Source organism: Bos mutus, chromosome 4, assembly GCF_027580195.1.
Source record: "Bos mutus isolate GX-2022 chromosome 4, NWIPB_WYAK_1.1, whole genome shotgun sequence".
NCBI classification, from domain to species: Eukaryota; Metazoa; Chordata; class Mammalia; order Artiodactyla; family Bovidae; genus Bos; species Bos mutus.
The window spans coordinates 79,002,146-79,024,648 of record NC_091620.1 but is presented as its reverse complement, the minus strand read 5'-3'; the positions used below and the strand labels follow the sequence as shown (position 1 = coordinate 79,024,648).

The window sequence follows — 22,503 nt, the reverse complement described above, 5'->3', positions numbered from 1 at the left end:
TTTCTTCACAATGAAGAAAGGTATTTGAACAATTCTGAAAGGTCCTGGTGTAAAGAGCAAAGAAGCCTATTTAACTTAGATTAATCTAGTACTAAGGATTTCCCAGATGGTGCAGTGGTAAAGAATCCACCTGTCAGTGCAGGAGACACAAGAGACACTGGTTCCATCCCTGGGTCAGGAAGATCCCCTGGAGTAGGAAATGGCAACCCACTCCAGTATTCTTACCTGGAAAATTCCATGGACAGTGGAACCCCGTGGGCTACAGTCTATGGGGTCACAGAGTCCGACACCACTGAGCACACTGCACACAATTACTGTCCAAGTTTATTTACTCTACAAACTTTTTAACATTATCACACTCTGGGAGATGCAAAATAGAGAACATTTGTTGATACAGTCTCTCCAAGGACTTCCCATCAAATAAAGATATTTGAGATGACTTTGATGATTAAGTAGGGCTCTAACTACCCAAGAGCTGAAGCTACATGTGTCACCATCACAGCATTTAAATTGCCTATTGAGTGAGAAAAGCTCTGCTAAATGTGAGAAAATGTGCTAGATGACCTAGTTTAAGAATATATACATATATGCTGCTGCTAAGTCATTTCAGTCATGTCCGACTCTATGCGACCCCATAGACAGCAGCCCACTAGACTCCTCTCTCCCTGGGATTCTCCAGGCAAGAATACTGGGGTGGGTTGCCATTTCCTTCTCCAATGCATGAAAGTGAAAAGTGAAAGGGAAGTCCCCCAGTCATGCCCGAGTCTTAGTGACCCCATGGACTGCAGCCCACCAGGCTCCTCCGTCCATGGGACTTTCCAGGCAAGAGTACTGGAGTGGGGTGCCATTGCCTTCTCCGATCTCCCGATTTACTACATATAAAGGTAGTAAATTGGGGGCATACATGAATAGAATCACCACATCTTAAAGATGTATTCACTAAACTCCTAATAGAAATTTTATAAACTTATGGTTCAACTTTATTCTCAAGTTTTAAAAATATATTAATACTATAAATACTAAAAATACTATTTTAAAAATACTATTAAAAGCATATAGCAGCAGGTTGATAACCTAATTGGAAAAAGAAATCTTTTATGAGTTTATACTGTAACTAATATGAACTAAAGGAGCCAATCTGTAAGATCTAATTTAGAGATTAACAATGCAAGATTTCTCATCATCATATTATCTATAGAGGGTTCATTTACTAAACCGAGCTTTTGAAGTTCTTTTTTGGGGGAGCTTTAAAATATATTTCTTAAATTCAGTATACAAATTGATGCAGAAAACTATAAATAAATAAAATAAAAAGTATTTATCAAATATAGCAATTTTTATCTTTAATAATACTAATTTTAATTAATAAATATTAGAATTGATTTCCCGGCAGTAATTTACCTCTGAAGTCATGCAGAGGGCTACTTGACATTTAGGGACACTATGGTGAAGATTGAGAAAAAGCAGGAAAGAATTAAGTATTTGACTTTGGAATTTATATGTTTGTCTTTACTAAATTGAGTGAGGTCCGTCCTTACCTGGTACAAACTGCTAGTAATTCTGAACACCTAGAATCAGATTGGCTATGTAATTTGCAGGGTATGGTACAACATGAAAATCCAGGGCTCCTTATTTAAAATTATTAAGAATTTCAAGGAGGTGACAACAGAGCATTAAACTGAGTATGAATCCTTCTGACCACAGAAATATGTGTGACTGAACAAGTCTAACAACCATGAAACCAAACCTGATTGGAATATTTTTACAGAATAACAACCAGGTATACGAAACTGACTAAATCTGATTAAGGAGGCAGAGTTCTCCTAAATCCCCAGGCAACCAGAAGCCCGGTGGCAAGCACGCAGTTTGGCAGAACAATTTCTAGGGAAACCTCTAAGGACCAGTTTAGATGAGACTCAGTAGATAGATACACACAGGACTGTTCATAACCTGCTGGTAATGAGTTTTTTTATACTATGCTATAAATACAAGCTGTTCTCTTATCTGGAGACTGTGGTAATTTTAAAGATAATATTGCCATCATCTCTTGCACTATAAAGAAAAAAAAAGCTGTAGATGGTATGCAATATATAATACAGGAAATAAGTTTATAATACAGGAAAAAAAATTGGGAAATTTTCTTAAAAGATTTAATGAAATAAAAGAAAATTAAGAGCACTAATATGGGTTGATGGATCTACTGTGGTATCTTTGTATATAAGTTTATATTATGCAGCTCTCCTATGTGTCTTGCTTGATTCATGTCACAGTGCTTTATTGTTTTGAAGGCATGCCTATTATGTATATCTCATAGATAAGACAGTTGGTCTTCAGAAAAAGTTGTGACTCCAATAATGTAAAAAGTTTAGTTAGTGGTCGAGCTAAAAATATCTTGCCCTTATTGAGGGTATACTATGTACTAGACATCTGATATAAACATCTGAATGCAGAGTTCCAAAGAACAGCAAGGAGAGATAAGAAAGCCTTCTTCAGCGATCAATGCAAAGAAATAGAGGAAAACAACAGAATGGGAAAGACTAGAGATCTCTTCAAGAAAATCAGAGATACCAAAGGAACATTTCATGCAAAGATGGGCTTGATAAAGGACAGAAATGGTATGGACCTAACAGAAGCAGAAGATATTAAGAAGACATGGCAAGAATACACAGAAGAACTGTACAAAAAAGATCTTCATGACCCAGATAATCACGATGGTGTGATCACTCACCTAGAGCCAGACATCCTGGAATGTGAAGTCAAGTGGGCCTTAGAAAGCATCACTAAGAACAAAGCTAGTGTAAGTGATAGAATTCCAGTTGAGCTATTCCAAATCCTGAAAGATGATGCTGTGAAAGTGCTGCACTCAATATGCCAGCAAATTTGGAAAACTCAGCAGTGGCCACAGGACTGGAAAAGGTCAGTTTTCATTCCAATCCCAAAGAAAGGCAATGCCAAAGAATGTTCAAACTACCGCACAATTGCACTCATCTCACACGCTAGTAAAGTAATGCTCAAAATTCTCCAAGCCAGGCTTCTGCAGTATGTGAACTGTGAACTTCCTGATGTTCAAGCTGGTTTTAGGAAAGGCAGAGGAACCAGAGATCAAATTTCCAACATCTGCTGGATCATGGAAAAATCAAGAGAGTTCCAGAAAAACATCTATTTCTGCTTTATTGACTATGCCAAAGCCTTTGACTGTGTGGATCACAATAAACTGTGGAAAATTCTGAAAGAGATGGGAATACCAGACCACCTGATCTGCCTCTTGAGAAATTTGTATGCAGGTCGGGAAGCAACAGTTAGAACTGGACATGGAACAACAGACTGGTTCCAAATAGGAAAAGGAGTACATCAAAGCTGTATATTGTCACCCTGTTTATTTAACTTCTATGCAGAGTACATCATGAGAAACGCTGGGCTGGAAGAAACACAAGCTGGAATCAAGATTGCCGGGAGAAATATCAATAACCTCAGATATGCAGATGACACCACCCTTATGGCAGAAAGTGAAGAGGAATTAAAAAGTCTCTTGATGAAAGTGAAAGAGGAGAGTGAAAAAGTTGGCTTAAAGCTCAACATTCAGAAAATGAAGATCATGGCATCCGGTCCCATCACTTCATGGGAAATAGATGGGGAAACAGTGTCAGACTTTATTTTTCTGGGCTCCAAAATCACTGCATATGGTGACTGCAGCCATGAAATTAAAAGACGCTCACTCCTTGGAAGGAAAGTTATGACCAACCTAGATAGCATATTCAAAAGCAGAGACGTTACTTTGCCAACAAAGGTTCATCTAGTCAAGGCTATGGTTTTTCCTGTGGTCATGTATGGATGTGAGAGTTGGACTGTGAAGAAGGCTGAACGCCAAAGAATTGATGCTTTTGAACTGTGGTATTGGAGAAGACTCTTGAGAGTCCCTTGGAATGCAAGGAGATCCAACCAGTCCATTCTGAAGGAGATCAGCCCTGAGATTTCTTTGGAAGGAATGATGCTAAAGCTGAAACTCCAGTACTTTGGCCACCTCATGCGAAGAGTTGACTCATTGGAAAAGACACTGATGCTGGGAGGGATTGGGGGTAAGAGGAGAAGGGGACAACAGAGGATGAGATGGCTGGATGGCATCACTGACTCAATGGACGTGAGTCTGAGTGAACTCCGGGAGTTGGTGATGGACAGGGAGGCCTGGCGTGCTGTGGTTCATGGGGTTGCAAAAAGTCAGACATGACTGAGCGACTGATCTGATCTAATCTGATGTACTAGACATCATACTAAGCAGTTTCCATGTGTTATTCATTTAGATTTGTTAGAACTTTTTCAACAGAGAGTGACTTTGTTTACACTTTACTTGAACTAGCTAAAAATAGTAAATTTTTGTGTGCTCCACTGGGAAATGTAGGAGGCAGCCTCAGATATAGCTGAGTTTGTGCTGAAGTGATGTCTTCAGGAATTTATCTCACCATCTTTCAGCTCTGCCTTCCTCCTTATTGTTTGTTCTCAGATGGAGTCTGTGCCTGTGGTGGCAGGAATGACCTCCAGATTTACAAGCCTTTACTAGTCCTGATCTCAGATGGAAAGAGGCTCCCACCTATCTAATTCTCAAGAAGGGCTAAGCCTTGACTTGTTTCTATGCCCACTCCTGCATGAATCATAGGGGCAAAGACATGTTCTAATTGCACAGACCTAAGTCGTGCATCTCCCTGGGGCTGAGAGATACTCCACTCCTTAACTGTGCAGATGGAGAATGAGAGAGGTGTTGTTTCCAAAAGTTGTCTCAGGGTGCTATTTCCAAGAAAGGGAAAGTGATTCTGGATAGACCATAGTAACAGATACCCATTACAAAATTTATCATTGTAATTTATATTTACACACAAGCAAACTGAGGCTTAAGGAGAAAAGAAAGATACTCTGCTTCACTGTAACTACATTGCAGGCATGATGCTTTTCACGAGGAAATATAAGGTATTGTATATCCCAGTCCTTCAGAACAATAAAAAAATTTATGTTGTATATGTTCAAGGAATGACTACCTCCAGATGGAAGACATTTGTTAATTGTATTATCATCTTCAAGCTAATAGATTCAGAGATGACTTTATGTAGACATAAGTAATTGGGAATTTTATAGATATTCTGGAATGCATATTTTCTAAATGACTAACATTTAGTGGGAACCCACTATTAAAGAATCATTATTTTAAAAAGCAAATTTTAGACTTTGAGCTCTTGAGACATCAGTAATATTTTTCATAAGCCGATGAGTAAAAATTGGTGGAAGACAACCTAAATCCATTTATTTACTTAGTAGTGAATGATTTAGCCCAAGGATACCTCAAAAGTATCTTCTGTATATGGAACTGAGGTTTTGTGAATAAGTTTGGAAAAGAAACTAGAACTGTCTACCATACATTTTGAGAGAAATTATCCAGTTAACCTGGGCCAGCTTAGAGAGTAGCCGTGAGGAATTTCATGTATATTGGCTTGGTTCCACAACTGATTGAAATGACATATGAGCACTCGACCGCTGATATGTCCACCAAGCAATGGTTTATGGTGTGCCTTCATCATGACTACGTTGAACCAAATTAAATCTGTCTCTTGAAAATCTGAACTGGAGACTATAGGAGTCAGGTAGTTTGTAAGAGGAGCAGAAATACAAACACATCTAGAGTGGAGCCTTGTCAATGTGTACACCCTGGAGCTGAGATCTCTGTTTCTGAGATTACAAGTACTAGAGATCCTGACCAGTCACCTACGTTTGTTGGTCAACTAGGAAAACTACTGCTGTGTCTTTTAAATAGTCCCATCTCAGCAAGGTCTGCATAGTGGTGAAACAACTGAATAGTCACATATAATTCTAAGCATCACAGTTTAAATAGGATAATCCAAAACTGCAGGGTGTTCAGAGAATGGCAGGTAAGAAGATCTGATTTTTGAGTTTGAAAAAGACCTACTTGAACGTAGTGTTCATGCTTAGACCAGAGTGTGGAGGGTATAAAGATATACTCAGAGAGATCTGAGAAAATGATTGAGTACTGTATATTCTTGGCAGCTGTAGAAGAAAGGCAAGCAGACTCTTTACCATCTAAGCCCTGCAGAAAAAAGGCCAATGAATAAAACAGACAGGCGGTAGAGCTATTTACACTCAACTTTGATGGACGTGAGTCTGAGTGAACTCCGGGAGTTGGTGATGGACAGGGAGGCCTGGAGTGCTGCAATTCATGGGGTTGCAGAGTCGGACACAACTGAGTGACTGAACTGAACTGAATGAAGACATTTTCCAACCTTTTGCTGACATGTGAAAACTGATCTTGGATGATAAAATTGTAGTGGTAAGAGATTGTAGGCAAGGTTTCATTGGATAATTAGATATTCTTCAATTTAAAGAAACTATTATTGTCCAGTTTTATAAAAACTTTCTTTTTTAGAAAACTAGACTAATTGTCAGAGCTGAACTTACCATAAACTTTAGAGTTCCTCATTTGTAACTGGCTTCCCTGGTGGCTGAGAAGGTAAAGAATCTGCCTCCAATTCAGGAGACATGGGTTCTATCCCTGCGTCGGGAAGATCCCCTAGAGAAGGGAATGGCAACCCACTCCAGTATTCTTGCCTGGAAAGTCCCGTGAACAGAGGAGCCTGGCAGGCTACAGTTCATGGGGTCGCAAATAGTCAGAGAGGACTGAGTGACTTAACACTTTCACTTTCACGTTTTAAGTGTTTGGGGAAAATCCAAACAGCCCTCTTTTTGTATTTATGTATTATCTTACTTAAAATAGGGCTTCCCTGGTGGCTTAGAGGGTAAAGCGTCCGCCTGCAATGCGGGAGACCCGGGTTCAATCCCTGAGTTGGGAAGATCCCCTGGAGAAGGAAATGGCAACCCACTCCAGTACTCTTACCTGGAAAATCCCATGGATGGAGGAGCCTGAGAGGCTGCAGTCCATGGGGTTGCAAAGAGTCAGACAGGACTGAGCGACTTCACTTTCACTTTCTTAAAATAGTCCCCCTATTATAAAAGTTCAAAGTCTCATAAAATCTGAATTGTTAATAGTGATGATTCTCACAGGATTTAAAACTATTCCATTCATATTTGAATCCACAATTTGAATGACTATTCTAATTTATGTATATGAAAGCTTTATTATGTAGAATGAGAACAAATGTGTTCATTTGTGACACACTAATGAAAAAGGAACCAGTATAATGAACTCTGGAGCTATGCTACCTCATAAAGTGTCAATTCAAGTATAAATATGCAATAGTACAGGAATTAAAATGCATATTTATTTCCTGGAACAATGTATTTTTATCATAGATCCAGGCACACAGTAGGCATCCATTAAATATTTGTTTCTCTATAGGGATCTTGCATTTCTATGATTTTTTTTAAACTTAATTTTGCAATAGAAACTGATATTTATATTACTGATATTTAATATTTAAATTAACTGATTTTTTGGTAAGAATTTCAGATAAGTTGATGCTTTACTAGGTAGAAAATGTATTTTTATCTTTTAATAGTCTCTCAAGGGAAATCTACTCACATTAACAGTAAAACAAAAAAGAACTAAAATAGGAAAGCAAACAATAAATAAAAGTAATGTTCTACCTTTCATCACAAATGAGTCAAAAGTAAGTTTTTGCTTCTCATTAGCCCATTTTTATAGCTGTTCATTGTGCTATATTTTGTAAATGGCTGGAATAAAATATGTTTGTTATAGGTTTTTTTTTTTTTTTTTTTTCAGAAGAAATGATTGTTTCTGTAAAATAATGTTCTCATACCCTGAAGAAGGGGATGGCTACCCACTCCAGTATTCTTGCCTGGAGAATTCCATGGTCAGAGGAGCCTGGCAGGTTACAGTTCAAGGGGTCAAAATGAGTCGGACACGACTGAGCAAATAACACACTTACACAGTTACTTAAAACATTAGATAAAAAAAGTAGTCAGTTCTCTCATTTGAGAATACTTAATAAAATTATTTTCAAAGCTGATAGCTTTGGCTTTAATCAAGATTCCCTTTCATGCAGCTTTATTTGGGATTGTGCTCAGTTTCCACTCATAGCTTCTGCTCAGTCTCCACTCAAGAAGTGGTCATTGCTGTCATGTGATGGACAGGGAGGCCTGGCATGCTGCGATTCATGGGGTCACAAAGAGTCGGACACAACTGAGCAACTCAACTGAACTGAATTGAGGATGACACTGGTCCTTGCAAGCTTCAGCCGGAAACCGTAAAACTCTGTTGTGACTTAAAAAAATAAAAGTATGATCTTTATGATAACATGACCTAAAACAAAGATAGTTTTACACCCTAATTTTTCACCTACCCAGTCACACAGACACCACACACACACACACAATATCACACAAATCCTTCCCTAGGTGTTATAATTTCAAGGCTTTAATTTTAGGGTTTTTGGTATATACTATTCCCATAGAAGTTTGCACTGTTCTTTGTGCCGAATTGTTAACAGAAACTAGGGAATACCTCAAAGCGCCTTCATCTATTTTCAGTTGTGGTGTGTCTCTGAACCATATGCCTAAATGTTGTTCCACTTCCAGTTTATACCTGCAGTAATTATCTTCCAAGAAACTAGTACAAATTGGTACAGAACTAATTCTAAAGAAGTTAATCGATGAAACAGAGAAAAGTCCAGGTTTCTTAATTATATCTAGAGCCTACAAATCTTTAGGATTTTTATGTATTTTTAAGTATGGCTTAAGAAGTGAATTTTGTATTGTAGAGTGTAGTTTGAAACTTTAACAGGTGCTTAAACTTTGTATACTTGTAAAGGTCCAAGGATTGTTTGGACAAAATCTCTTAAGCCTTATTTTTCTGTATAAACATCATTATTTTTATTTAGTAGGTTTTAATTTTTTTAGTTGGTAAAATCTTAGAGTTTACTTTTTATTAAGAATTATTTTATTGTACAGTTAGATTCATAAAGTAGAAATTATAAATAATAAATGGAATTTTTATGTCAGAATAATGCTTAGATGTGAGGTTTGGGACCTGTAGTATTGGTTTCAAGTTTTTTCTTTTAAGTGAAAGTCACTCAGTCATCTGACTCTGCGACCCCATGGACTATACAGTCCATGGAATTCTCCAGGCAAGAATACAGGAGTGGGTAGCCTTTCCCTTCTCCAGGGGATCTTCCCGACCCAAGGATCGAACCCAGGCCTCCCGCATTGCAGGTGGATTCTTTACCAGCTAAGCCACAACGGAAGTTCATCACTAATAGATTCCTAATTGTTAAGTCCTGTACGACTCTGTTCAAGTATCTCTTCTTAGTGACATTTCTCAACAGAATTAAAAGATGCTTTAGTGTCTGTTGATGATAATGCACCTGTCAAAATTACAAATTCACAGTGACATGCTCATACTTTAAGAGAGTCATGACTTGATATTCACAAAGCAACTCATTAGTTATTTTAACAGGAACATATTTTGGTAAGGAAATATATTTTTACTTTCTCAAAGGACTCACAAATTTACTTTAACCTCACATTACCAAGTTGCAACTAGTTTTTTTTAAACCTAAAATTTAAGTGATTGGTAGAATAACATAATTATATGTTTAGAAAATGCTTACGTTACAGATGAAATTTTCTTAACTAAATTTTTTGACATAAGTAACATTTCTGTATATATTATATTTACTTAGACATCTTCGTTTTGGCAGTCTCTAATTGAGAAATTAGAGACCTGGGTCTCCTGCATTGTAGACAGACGCTTTACAGTCTGAGCCACCAGGGAAGTCCCAATTGAGAAATTCAGGTACTTTCTTAAGATTTAGTAACATTTATTTTTGGCTGCCCTGGGTCTTAACTGATGCACTGGTACTTTCTGAAGTAGTGGCAAGCCGGGGTTGCCTTTTGTTGCAGTGCTCAGGCTTCTCATTGCTCTGGCTTCTCTCGCTGCGGAGCATGACCTCTAGGGTGTGCGGCTGTCAGCAGTTGCCTCAGTAGCTGTGGCCTGAGGGCTTAGTTGCTCCATGGCATGTGGGATCTTCCTGGACCAGGGATCAAACCTGTGTTATCTATAGTTGCAAGCAGATTCTTAACTTCTAGACCACCAAGGAAGACCCGAATACAAGTACCTTTTTATTTACTTAAGTTTATTTGACCCATCTAATTTGAAACTTTCACTATAGTTTAAATATTCTAAAGAAACATGCCCAACTGAAAACAATAATTGTGAAAATCATAGAATTGTTCTATGAATCAGTTCACTCACTCAGTCGTGTCCGACTCTTTGTGACCGGACTTCCCTATCCATCACCAACTCCCGGAGCTTGCTCAAGTTCATGTCCATCAAGTCGGTGATGCCATCCAACCATCTCATCCTCTGTCGTTCTCTTCTCCTCCCGCCTTCAATCTTTCCCAGCATCAGGGTCTTTTCCAATGAGTCAGTTCTTCAGTTCAGGTGGCCACAGTTTTGGAGCTTCAGTTTTAGCACCAGTCCTTCCAGTTAATATTCAGGACTTACTTCCTTTGGGATTGACTGGTTGGATCTCCTTGCAGTCCAAGGGACTCTCAAAAGAGTCTTCAACACAACAGTTCAAAAACATCAATTCTTTGGTGCTCAGCTTTCTTTATGGTCCAACTCTCACATCCATACATGACTACTGGAAAAACCATAGCTTTGACTAGACAGACCTTTTTCGGCAAAGTAATGTCTCTTCTTTTTAATATGCTGTCTAGGTTTCTCATAGCTTTTGATCCCCACATCTAAAATAAAGCCACAGCTATGTTTCTGCTTTTAAAATTATTTTGAATTGTGAGTGAAACATTTTACTTTGTCTAAACTCTCTGCAGCTACAGATCAAATGCCAATTTCTAGTACTAGTGATTTACAAGACAATTATTATAAAAATGCATTCATAATATTTTTTCTATAATAATATTTTTTAAATAATAATTTTTCTCATAATCAAATCATTATATGTCAATGTTAACAGAAATATGAGACTGTCACTTTATATTGTTGTTTAGGAGGAGTAATATTCTTAAGGGCTAAACTTAAAGTTAAGACTATTTCACATACTTGGTTTAGAAACAGAACTTTTGACTTCATAAAACATTTGGACATTCTTTTCTTCTCTCATAGTTAAATGGCTTTACTGCATACATGCAAAATGTAATAAAATGTTCCTATTAATTCCTTTTGAACTGATCTCAATTTAAACATATGAGACTTACAGTGAAACAAGAATATCACAAATGGTAATAGCTCAATGTATACAATCTCATTTTTGATGGCTAAGTAATTATATAGCTTCCCTTGTGGCCCAGCTGGTAAAGGCAATGGCATCCCACTCCAGTACTCTTGCCTGGAAAATCCCATGGATGGAGGAACCTGGTAGGCTGCAGTCCATGGGGTCGCTCAGAGTGGGACACGACTGAGCGACTTCACTTTCACTTCTCACTTTCATGCATTGGAGAAGGAAATGGCAACCCACTCCAGTGTTCTTGCCTGGAGAATCCCAGGGACGGGGGAGCCTGGTGGGCTGCCATCTATGGGGTCGCACAGAGTCGGACACGACTGAAGCGACTTAGCAGCAGCAGCAAGTAATTATATAAATAATATTGTAAATTGTTAAGCCAGTAGTCTTATGTCTAAATGCCTTTGTTTCCTACATCTCATTGTTTCTTTCTCTTAGATCGGGGTACTGTGCAGAAGGTGGTTGTTCTTCCTACTAACAGCTCTGCTCGCAGTGAGCTCATTCTGGAGGAGTTGGAAGTCTTTAAGGTTTGAACGTCTATTCTGTTATCCTCAGCACATGCATGATAAATGGAATTCTGTAAGCTTATGACAGCTTGGGAGGAAAAAAAATGGATAAAAGATCAAATAAATGAATGTTATAAATTTTTGAGAGTAGAAAATACCAGACAAAATGAGAACTATAGAACAAATATTTTTCTGAAGTCATTTTTTACATTTCAAGTTATCTCAAAATAAAAAAAAATAGTATTTTAGCTATCATCACAACTTGAAGAATTTTGATGTTATCATTATTTTTTTTAAATATGGTCAAGGTCTAGACTATCTGCCCTAAAAGGGCTTTTATCATTTGCCTCACAAGCCACTGAGACCCACATAATTCCACATTATTGTTTGTTAGAAAAACTTTCTCATATTTTTTTTGCCAGGAACTTCAAGAAAAACTGCTTTGTTTTCTCTTGTTTTATTGCTTTCAATTCAAATGTCACTCTAGTTAAGTAAAATAAACATTGTTGTCTCTTTAAACTTAGAACTTCATGTTCTGTCTTGAAATTGCATTGTTTATTCTCTTTGTCCTTGAATTTGGGATAAAAAGAAATGAAAACACAACAAAAAAAGGCACGTAGAGGAAAATTCAGGCCAGGTGACGCTAGTGGTAAAGAACCCTTTGCCAATGCAGGAGACATGGAGACGAAGGTTTGATCCCTGGGTCGAGAAGATCCCCTGAGGAGGTCACGGCCACCCATTCCAGTATTCTTGCCTGGAGAATCCCGTGGGAGCCTGGTGGGCTACATAAGGTCACAAAGAGTCAGACATGGCTAAGCAACTTAGCACACAGGCACACATGCGTGAGCCTGGAAAATGGTACATGGTGTCCTGAAAGCCCTTCTCTCCGTATTGATAGTTCAAACCATCCCTCTTACCTGCATTTGGAAAAATGAGTAAAGCACAGCCAGAGTTTGAAGAAACTTTGGTATGGAATTAATTCTACTGCAAACTTCTATTTCTGACTAAACTCACTAAGAAACAATGGTCATGGACACTAAAAGACCAGAGTGAGCTTGTACTGGAGTAAAAACAGCATTTCAAAACCCCTCAGTGCAAACTATTGCTAATCCAGAAAGTTGCCTTGCTCAGTTGACTGAACTCAGAATGTATTAATATATGTTCCCACAGTCACCAAAGATACTGGATTTTAAGCACATAAGTAACTAGGATACAATGATGTTAGATTATGCTAATACATTTTAAATATGAAGAAATATTTTTTAAAAAGCAAATACAGAATCTGAGTAATTCTGGCAATTTCCCATTATGTTATTAAAGTTAAAATTTTTAATGTTAGACTAACTTTGGCATCAGGTTCCTTGTGACTAATGGATTAATATTGTGCTCACAAAATATTAACCATGTGCATTCAAGTGCCATTTCTATGCCTTGCTTTGTAAAAAATGTCACTGGATTAACCAAAATCACATTTTACCGAACAATGCATTTCTCATTCAATTCAATAGGGGCAACATGAATGGCCAAAATAATATGAAGTGTCTTATTCAGTAGTTTTCTTGAAGATAGCACAAAGATTGTATTTTAGCACTTCATTTTTAATTCTGAAATATTTTTTTTTGATAATCAGAAAATGTTAATTGAGTTTAACACAAACCCAAACATACAGTCTATGGAAAGGTCTTAAAAATGTGAGGTATTCTGATCATGTGCTAACTACTTATGATCTGTTATATGAGTTATGCTGGTGTTATCATCATAAAGAATAAACTCTCAGTGGAAAAACAGAGTCAGTCAAAATGCATGTCGGGGGAAATCAACCCAAGAGAGACTAAGGATGCTTGAGCTTTCTTCCGGATGTGTGTGGCAGTGATTGATATGGCTAAACTGAGAGAGACAGTTACCAAATAAAGTTACTGTCTTCAGCATGGTGTTTGTGTCACATTTTTTGAGGTGAGGTAAAAATAATTGAGTGTGTATGATACACTGTGATGGGTACTTGAGGAAATAATACATTTAAATTGGAAAAAAATCCTTAGCTAAGTGTCACACTGATATACTGCAGAAAACTCAGTGTAACTTTTAAAAACCAGGCACTTTGTTTTTAAAGAGCACAGAACCATAATATCTTCTTTAATCCTCTTTTCAGAACTTTTTCTGAAAATATGTCCAACTTCCCTAAACTTAACTTGAATTCGAAGTACAACTATTAATATTTCCCTAGGTGGATATAAATGCAAATCTTGCCCTGTATGTGTGTGCATTTCTAATGAATGTCATGATTTGTTGCAATTGAGTATTTAGAGATATCACTATATTCTCTTTTAAATGTTTGTATGAACACATAACTCCAGAAAGTGAAATAATTATGGGTAAAGTTGATTTTGGCAGCATGTGCACACTTGAGTTACTCAGATGAAGCGTCATAAAACTTTATCACATTAGCACAAATCTAATCCTTAATCTTTAAAAGGAACTAAAGATATGTAAGAAGTAAAGTTAAGAACAGAGGAATTTTACAAAAGGATAACTATTTCAGATAACTTTTAGGTTCTTTTACTAATTCACACTTATCAAAAGAAAACCTTATCTAACAATATTCTTTTGTTTTCAACTAAGAGGATTAATAAGTGTACAGTTCAGTCACTCAGTTGTGTCAAACTCTTAGCAACCCCATGGACTGCAGCATGCTAGGCCTTCCTGTCATTCACCAACTCCCAGGAGTTTACCCAAACTCATGTCCATTGAATCAGTGATGCCATCCAACCATCTCATCCTCTGTCATCCCCTTCTCCTGCCCTCAATCTTTCCCAGCATCAAAGTCTTTTCAAATGAGTCAGCTCTTCGTATCAGGTGGCCAAATATTGGAGTTTCAGCGTCAACATCAGTCCTTCCAATGAACACTCAGGACTTATCTCCTTTAGGGTTGGATCTCCTTTCAAGTCCAAGGGACTCTCAAGAGTCTTATCCAACACCAGAGTTCAAAAGCATCAGTTCTTCAGCACTCAGCTTTCTTTATAGTCCAACTCTCACACCCATACATGTCTAGTTCAGGCAAATACTTCTTTTCATAGCAGCATTTGACAGGTGAACTATAGTGTCTTATGCAAAATGCTTTTGTTGTGGAGGAATAAAATGGGGTACCATTCCACTGCCCCCCACCCAAGCACCCAGATCCAATCATGAATCATTCATTGCCTTCAATATTTCATGTACAATTTTTTCAATTATCTCAAGTTTTGCTAATTTTCATTTATTTCTAATGACTATCTTGATAGATGTGTTATAATTTCTACTTATTTTTTTAGTTTAGGCATATATTTGTGTAACTAATCTGTCCTTATTTTTAACAGAAAAAATGAAGTTTATAGATAATTATTGCTAAACTTTGAAAATATATGTGCAAATAGAGGGAAATGATGATGTCTTGAATTTTAGCATAAAAAGTATTTTCATATAAAATCCTTTTTAAGGATTATTTGAGCAACTAACAAATTTTTTTTTTATTTTTTAGAATCATGCTCCTATAACAACAATGAAGATTTCATCCAAAAAGGTAAAAACAAGACCATGTTTATTTTCTTTGTATGTAAAAATTTTACTATTGTAGAAGAATGTATTTTATAATTTTGAAAATTTAATTTTAGTATTAGCAAAATAATTATACTGTTCATAATATACCACACATTTAATTTCGATATGGAATTTACTAGCTTTAGTGGAAGACAAAATAGGTTTATTTTTGTACAGAAATTAATTAGAGTAGAATATATATGTGTGTGTGTGTGTGTGTGTGTGTGTATGCAGCAAGATATTCCAATTTTTTTATATCCTCTATTCTTAAATATTATGGTGTGTGAAGCCAACCAAAATAAAAATAATCTTTCTGAAGGAAGAATTTAGCACAATATTTGGGCTACTATAACATCACAAGCATTCTCAGGGACTTGAAATGCGTAATCAATCCTCTTTTCCTCTTCTGAGTTCCTGCTACTGTCAAATGTTTGAAATGTGCAGTGCATTCTTTTATGCTTATTTCTAAGAAAGTACTATTTTATAAGGTTTACATGTCACTTAAAAATCTGAATGTCTCAAATCTAAACCATATCAGGCTTCAAGGTTTGGGGAATAAATGTTTTACTTTGATTTTATCAGAAATGTTTGATCTAATTTGCACCTGCAGATACACAATGATCATGGAAAGAAAAAGCCCAATTCCAGGCTCTGCATTTGCAAAACATGCACCTCTCCAGACCCCAAAGGCACTATCTCCTAAAGCAAAAGTTCTAAGGGGCAGAGCAGTTTAGTCAAAAATGGGATAGGCTTCAGAATGATACTGATGTGCATTTGAATACCAACTTGACCCTAAATTATAAATAAATTATTAACTTCACTGACCTACATCTGCCTCTGCAAGGTAATGCTTTTCTCACAAATGAATTAACTTATATAAATTGCCTAAGATAAAGTAACTCTTGTTGTAAGAGCCTAAGACTTATTTTTCTTGGAATATGGAATAAAGTTTTTATGTGTTAGCATAACTAATGATATAACTTTGGTGTTCTTCACCATATTTGGTCTGTTATAGATAAAGAAGTATTCCAATCAGTCTTGTACTATTTTCACTTGATGAAATTTTATGAAGAAAAATAAATAGGGTACAAGGAAGCTAAAGATCTCATCTGTCAAAATGTTTGCATGGTGCATAACAAACATTTTCCCAAGTAGCAAGAAGCCATTTGTCATTTTCCCCAATTTCCTAGGGAGCTGATCTCAAGTCAGAAAATCTTTGAAGTCAGCAGGGAATCCTTTTGTTGAAAGTAGTTTAATGGAAAGAGAAAGTATCAGAGCAAAATTCAAAATGGACACAAAGCCATTTGTATGACACAGTAGCCCAGTATACAATTATAGATTCCAGCTCCTAATTCAACTGGTAAACTTGTAATACACAGTCCCCTCCATTAAATTACAATGTACAACACACACATACACAGGAGAAACTGAGTATTAACTATGTCTCAGCTTCTTATATTACAGATAATTAAAAATCTTCCGTTAAATCAGTTATATTCAAGGCAAGGTAACTGATTTGGGGGAAATTCGTTTTAACAACTACATATTGCACTCTTTTTTAAGTGTGAAAGAACTGCAAATTGCCAGTGGTATTTTTATATATACTTAAATTCCATGAATTTAGTACCTTCTCTAATGCTCAAACTAAAAAATTTACTGTTCATTTTATACTCTTCTATTTTCTAATTTATCCTTGCATTCCGTGACAGAAAATAGATTAATAAAAAAGGTTATTTACAGAATGAAATTACCTGGATCCTTTCCTCAAATAAATACATTTCCTTGGAATATGTTAATGAAGCTGATGAACTATTTGTTAATGTATTCACTAAACATTTATTTAAAATATTTCTAGGGAAATGGTTATTATTGAAACATACAATTGTTTTCTTATAGCTTGAACGTCTCAAATGGAGATCAGTAATTTTCAGCCTATTTTCTGAAAAATTTATTGATCTGAATAAAATATTTTATATTAGGCACAGTAAACTAAGATGTGATTCAAATGATTAATTAGGATTGAAAATGTATAAATTGCTGGCTTGTTCACTGGTAGTTTACTCTATTACAACTACTATTACTTAATATTCATTAAACACTTAGGTGCCAGAAACAATTTTAAGCAATTTATATGGAATTATTCCTTATATTGTTCTTACAAAACATCTATGGAGTAAGTGCTGCATAGTCCCAATCTTACCAAAGAGGAAGCTGAGATTTAGAAAAGTTACCCAGCAAAATTTTGGAAGCTGGGATCTGAATCTCAGAGACATGCCTCCAGAATCTGTTAGACCAATGATGCCCTCACTGATTTAATTGTGAATCTATATATACTTTGCAAATGTGTGTGTGCATATACACACATATGTTTGTGTACATGTGCATATATTCAAGTTCCAACTTAGAAATTCTGTGTTAACTTGAGTTACACATCATTAGTCCTTTGTAAAATAAGGACTCTAGTTAGAAACCTATCCCTTCAACTCCTGAGAACCACTTTATGCATAGTCAAGAGAACTGGGGCAGTATCATGATAAGCTCTTGACACCACACAAATGAAGGAAGATGGAATCTTTATAACTTAGGTTCTTGAAGATCTGTGGATCATACAGAATATTTAAAACATGTCTAAATATAAATTTAGACATGAATATAAATTTAGACTGAATATAAATATTCAGTCTTCTGAATAGTTTTAAAATTGCTCTAATGAGTAATAATTCACTTTCAAAAGCAGGTGAAAATTGTTTTAAAAGTTTTATCTAATGCTTACTATTTTTTCTCAACTTAAAAATGTCCTAGACTTGACTTTTTCAAATTTGCAAGGTGATGAGTTGCCAAACTTGAAGAATAAGAACACTCCCTTGTGCTTTGCCAAGAGACAGCATTCAAAGAACAAACCAAGCATCACAATTTAAATCTGTAATACATCTGCTCAAACCTGAGAGAACAACGAATCTCGTCTAAAACACATTACATGGTGCTCTGAGTTTTTCGTGGTTTTTTTTTTTTTCAAACAAGTCAAGTAATGTTATAGGCGTATTAACATAGGGAAATTCTATTTATTTTGGCATTATACCCTTCTGTACTTTGCTTCTTGTTTTTAGTCTGTTTCAAAATGCATCCAAGGGTCTGTGGGTATATATTATGGGTTCCTGCTGAAAGTTCTCTTTTAACTTCCACATCTGAAATAAATCACCGTCATTCTTCTGATAGCAACAGCTGTATGTGAGCTCCAATGAAGGACTTGCCCAAGTGTCTCTGCATCGCTGCCACATCTACGGGTCAGCCTGTGCTGACTGCTGCCTGGCAAGGGATCCTTACTGTGCCTGGGATGGCCATTCTTGCTCTAGGTTCTATCCAACCGGAAAGCGGTGAGTACTCAATATTCAACTGAAAATCAAAATCAGTATCATCAGACGGTTAAGCAATGCTCCACATTATTGGAATCAGTTCTATTGCAGTATCCTGGAAAAATGACACTAAAAGTAGTAGCTATGTTCAGCGCCATATGTAGTCTTCAAATAAAGAAAACGGCCACTCATAAAAAACAAACTTGTGGCTACCAAAGGATACAGAGGGCTGGGGGTCAGGGGAGGGGATACATTTTAACTTGCGGTTCTCACGGGAATATTAGAGTGCAGTAGTTTGGAAAAATTCCTTTTTCATTTTAAAGTTCCTCTGCAACACAATCCTCCACCTGCAACCCCTAAAATATGTCAAGCAGCATTTTAACTTTCACATTTATCCAATGTTTATCTTTTTTGTTTTATATGCTTCAGATATCCTTAACTCTAACTTTCCTAGGGTTTCCTTGTGCCATTTAATTCCTCTGTAATCAAATGCTTGTCCCAGTTCAGGCAAAAGGAGCTCGCTCCAGAATGGATACCCTGAATACTTCCAAAACCTAGATAACCATGCTTTACCCCCTACAATGGTGTGTGTATGATTATTGGTTAGATTAAGAGGTTCAGGTAGTCTGAGGCACAGTGCCTTTTAGCCAAGAGAAGACTTAGGAAGGAAACTCTGAACCAACTTTCACCAAGTTGGAAGGAAACACCAGTAATGAAATTATAAAGCAAAGAGTATGCAGAATTTGGGATCAAAGTCACAGCTATTTTCACTCAAAGTTTATTATGGGTCATCATGAGTGACAAGGGGTCATCAGGAGACAGCAAATAGACTAGCCTTGAGCACCAGTGATCTTTCAAGTAAAGTCACTGGAGTGATGATGTTTTATAACTCCTTTTTCTCTGTTATAGATATAGGTATTTAAGGACTTGACAGATTAAAACAACCTAGCACTTCTGCATATCAAGATTATTCTGATCCTTTTATGCATTACTTCAAAATATTTGTATTATGGGGAAACTATTTGCCAGGTAGTATTCTAGAGCTAGGCATATAACATAAAAAAAGAAAAAAAAAGTTACAAAAAGACAAAAATCCCTTCCTTTAGGGAGAATAAGTTTTAGAGGGGGAATACAGACAATTATCAAGGAAACCCTAGGTATATCAAATAATAACTTTTTGAAGGGCAGGGAAGAGAGAGAGGGGCTGTGAAGTGGGGGACTGCAGTATTAAATGGGTGGTCAAAGGAGGCTTACTCAAGGTATATTTGAACAAAAGCTTGAATGTGAGGATGTGTGATGAGGATGAATGTGTTATGCCATTATTTGGGAGAACAGCATTTTAGAGAGAGGCACCAGAATCCTTAGAGCTGGAGCGTGCCAAGATTGTCCAAAAAACACCAAGACCAATGAGGCTATCTGTACTGGAATGAGCAGGGGGAAACGTAGGAAGAAATGGGATCAAAATGCCAGATGACACAGGATTTAGTAAATCAGCAAAGGATTTTCATTTAGAGTTAAGTGGAAAACTGCTGAAGGGTTTTTGACCACAGGAGTAGTATTGTTTGAATTTTGTTTTAAAAAGTTCATCTGGAGGGTTTGGCTGGGATCAAAGCCCTGGGATAGAAAGAAAATGTGAGGAGAGGAAATAGAAGGTGCAAGACAGTTAGACTACTAACTGATGATCAAAGTGAGAGAAAAGGGTGACTTGGTAGAGCTGGAGGTGGTCAAAAGTCTTCTGATTCTGGATAGGGCTCACAGAATCTGCTAACATATTACATGCTGGGATGTTATAGAAATGGAGGACTCAGAAATAAGCCAGTTTTTCAGAACTGAGCGTTGGAAATATGTGCCTGTCATTTCCTGGGAAAGAGAAGACTGTGAAAGGCACAGGTTTGTGGGGAAAATGAGATGTTAAGTTAATGATGACTATAAGGTATTCAAGTGGAGATGTCATATAGGCAGACATCTGAATCTGGAGTAGGGAAAAGTGGCCCAGATAATTTCAAAGTCTTCTGTATTAAAGGCATAAGGTATGATGAAAAGTCCCACTCTTTACCCAGAAGATTTTAGTATCTGTTTTCAAAGACCCATATTCCACCATCTTTATTTTAAGATTTAATCAGGAGGCCTATGGCCTCTTTTCATTTCTACATAGAATTTCTGGACCTCGTTATCCTGAGATGTGTCTATACTGTGCTGAAGTTCTGCACCTGGACACAAAGTATGAGGAAAGCAAATTCTAAATAATCTCAGATAAAAAATGATTTTTGTGCTCACTTGTGGTATTTTTGACTATATATTCACTCACAATTATGATAGCAGCAATATTTTTAAACTATTTTCATAACTACTACTAAGGCAATAATTAATTTTTCTTGGTAAGAAGTTCTAAAAATTGGCATATCTAACACCCAGAAGGCTTCCCAGGTAGTAAAGAATACATCTGCCAATGCAAGAAAAGTGGGTTTGATCCCTGTTTTGGGAAGATCCCCTGGAGAAGGAAATGGCAACTCATTCCAGTAGTCTGCTTTAGGAAATCCCATGGACAGAGGAGCCTGGCAAGCTACAGTCTTTGGGGGTCACAAAAGAATCAGATACAACTTAGGGACTAAAGAACAACAAAACACTTGAAAAACAATCTTCAATCTGTTATTAAACAAATTTAGTGCTCAAGGGAACTGAAGCACTACACTTTCTAAGAAAGAAAGTGATATAGGGACCACACAGTGAATCGTACCATAGTCCTATACAGAAATCAGCCTTCTCTATGACGTGAAGAAATTGAAAATGAGTACTCCTTCCCTGCAAAATTTTCAGACATTGGCTTTAGCATTTTTATTTAACAAACAAGAACTATTTAACAATTAAAATTCCATACTTTATTTAAAAACTATCATTGAATATTTGAGATATTTTTTACATTATAGAAGTTTCTGCTGAGATACGAGTTAACTCATTTGTTCTAATATTCTCCCACTAATCTTTTCTAAAATGTGTGCTTAAAGCATAGATTCCACATTGTCATCCTAATGCAACAAATTGTTATTTTAATCATATGCTCTTAATAAGCAAAGAACTGAAATATTCTTGAAATTATTAATGTTGTAATATAATGTGCATTATTAAACCTTGTATCATGGGTTTTCTGCTAGAACTAATAAAATAACTTAGTAAAGTTACAGGAAACAAAAATCTATTGTGTTTCTGTACACTAAATTGCCAACATTCGCTGGATCATCGAAAAAGCAAGAGAGTTCCAGAAGAACATCTATTTCTGCTTTCTTGACTATGCCAAAGCCTTTGACTGTGTGGATCACAATAAACTGTGGAAAATTCTGAAAAAGATGGAATACCAGACCACCTGACCCACCTCTTCAGACACCTGTATACAAGTCAGGAAGCAACAGTTAGAACTGGACATGGAACATCAGACTGGTTCCAAATTGGAAAAGGAGTACGTCAAAGCTGTATATTGTCACCCTGCTTATTTAACTTATATGCAGAGTACATCAAGAGAAATTGTGGGCTGGAAGAAGCACAATCTGGAATCAAGATTGCTGGGAGAAATATCAATAACCTCAGATATGCAGATGACACCACCCTTATGGCAGAGTGAAGAAGAACTAAACAGCCTCTTGATGAAAGTGAAAGAGGAGAGTGAAAAAGTGGGCTTAATGCTCAACATTCAGAAAACTAAGATCATGGCATCCGGTCCCATCACTTCATGGCAAATAGATGGGGAAACAGTGGAAAGAGTGGCTGACTTTATATTTTTGGGCTCCAAAATCACTGCAGATGGTGATTGCAGCTATGAAATGAAAAGATGCTTGCTCCTTGGAAGAAAAGTTATGACCA

General features: G+C 36.6%; 1 protein-coding gene across 1 annotated transcript in view; it reads left to right on the top strand.

Moving 5' to 3' along the window:
* Window positions 1-22,503, top strand: part of SEMA3C (semaphorin 3C) — a 207,748-nt gene that overhangs the window by 170,732 nt on the left and 14,513 nt on the right. The window contains exons 13-15 of the mRNA XM_005890239.3: window positions 11,655-11,743; window positions 15,237-15,278; window positions 18,512-18,669. Coding sequence (XP_005890301.1) covers window positions 11,655-11,743; window positions 15,237-15,278; window positions 18,512-18,669 — 289 coding nt within the window. The remainder of the gene's footprint in view (window positions 1-11,654; window positions 11,744-15,236; window positions 15,279-18,511; window positions 18,670-22,503) is intronic.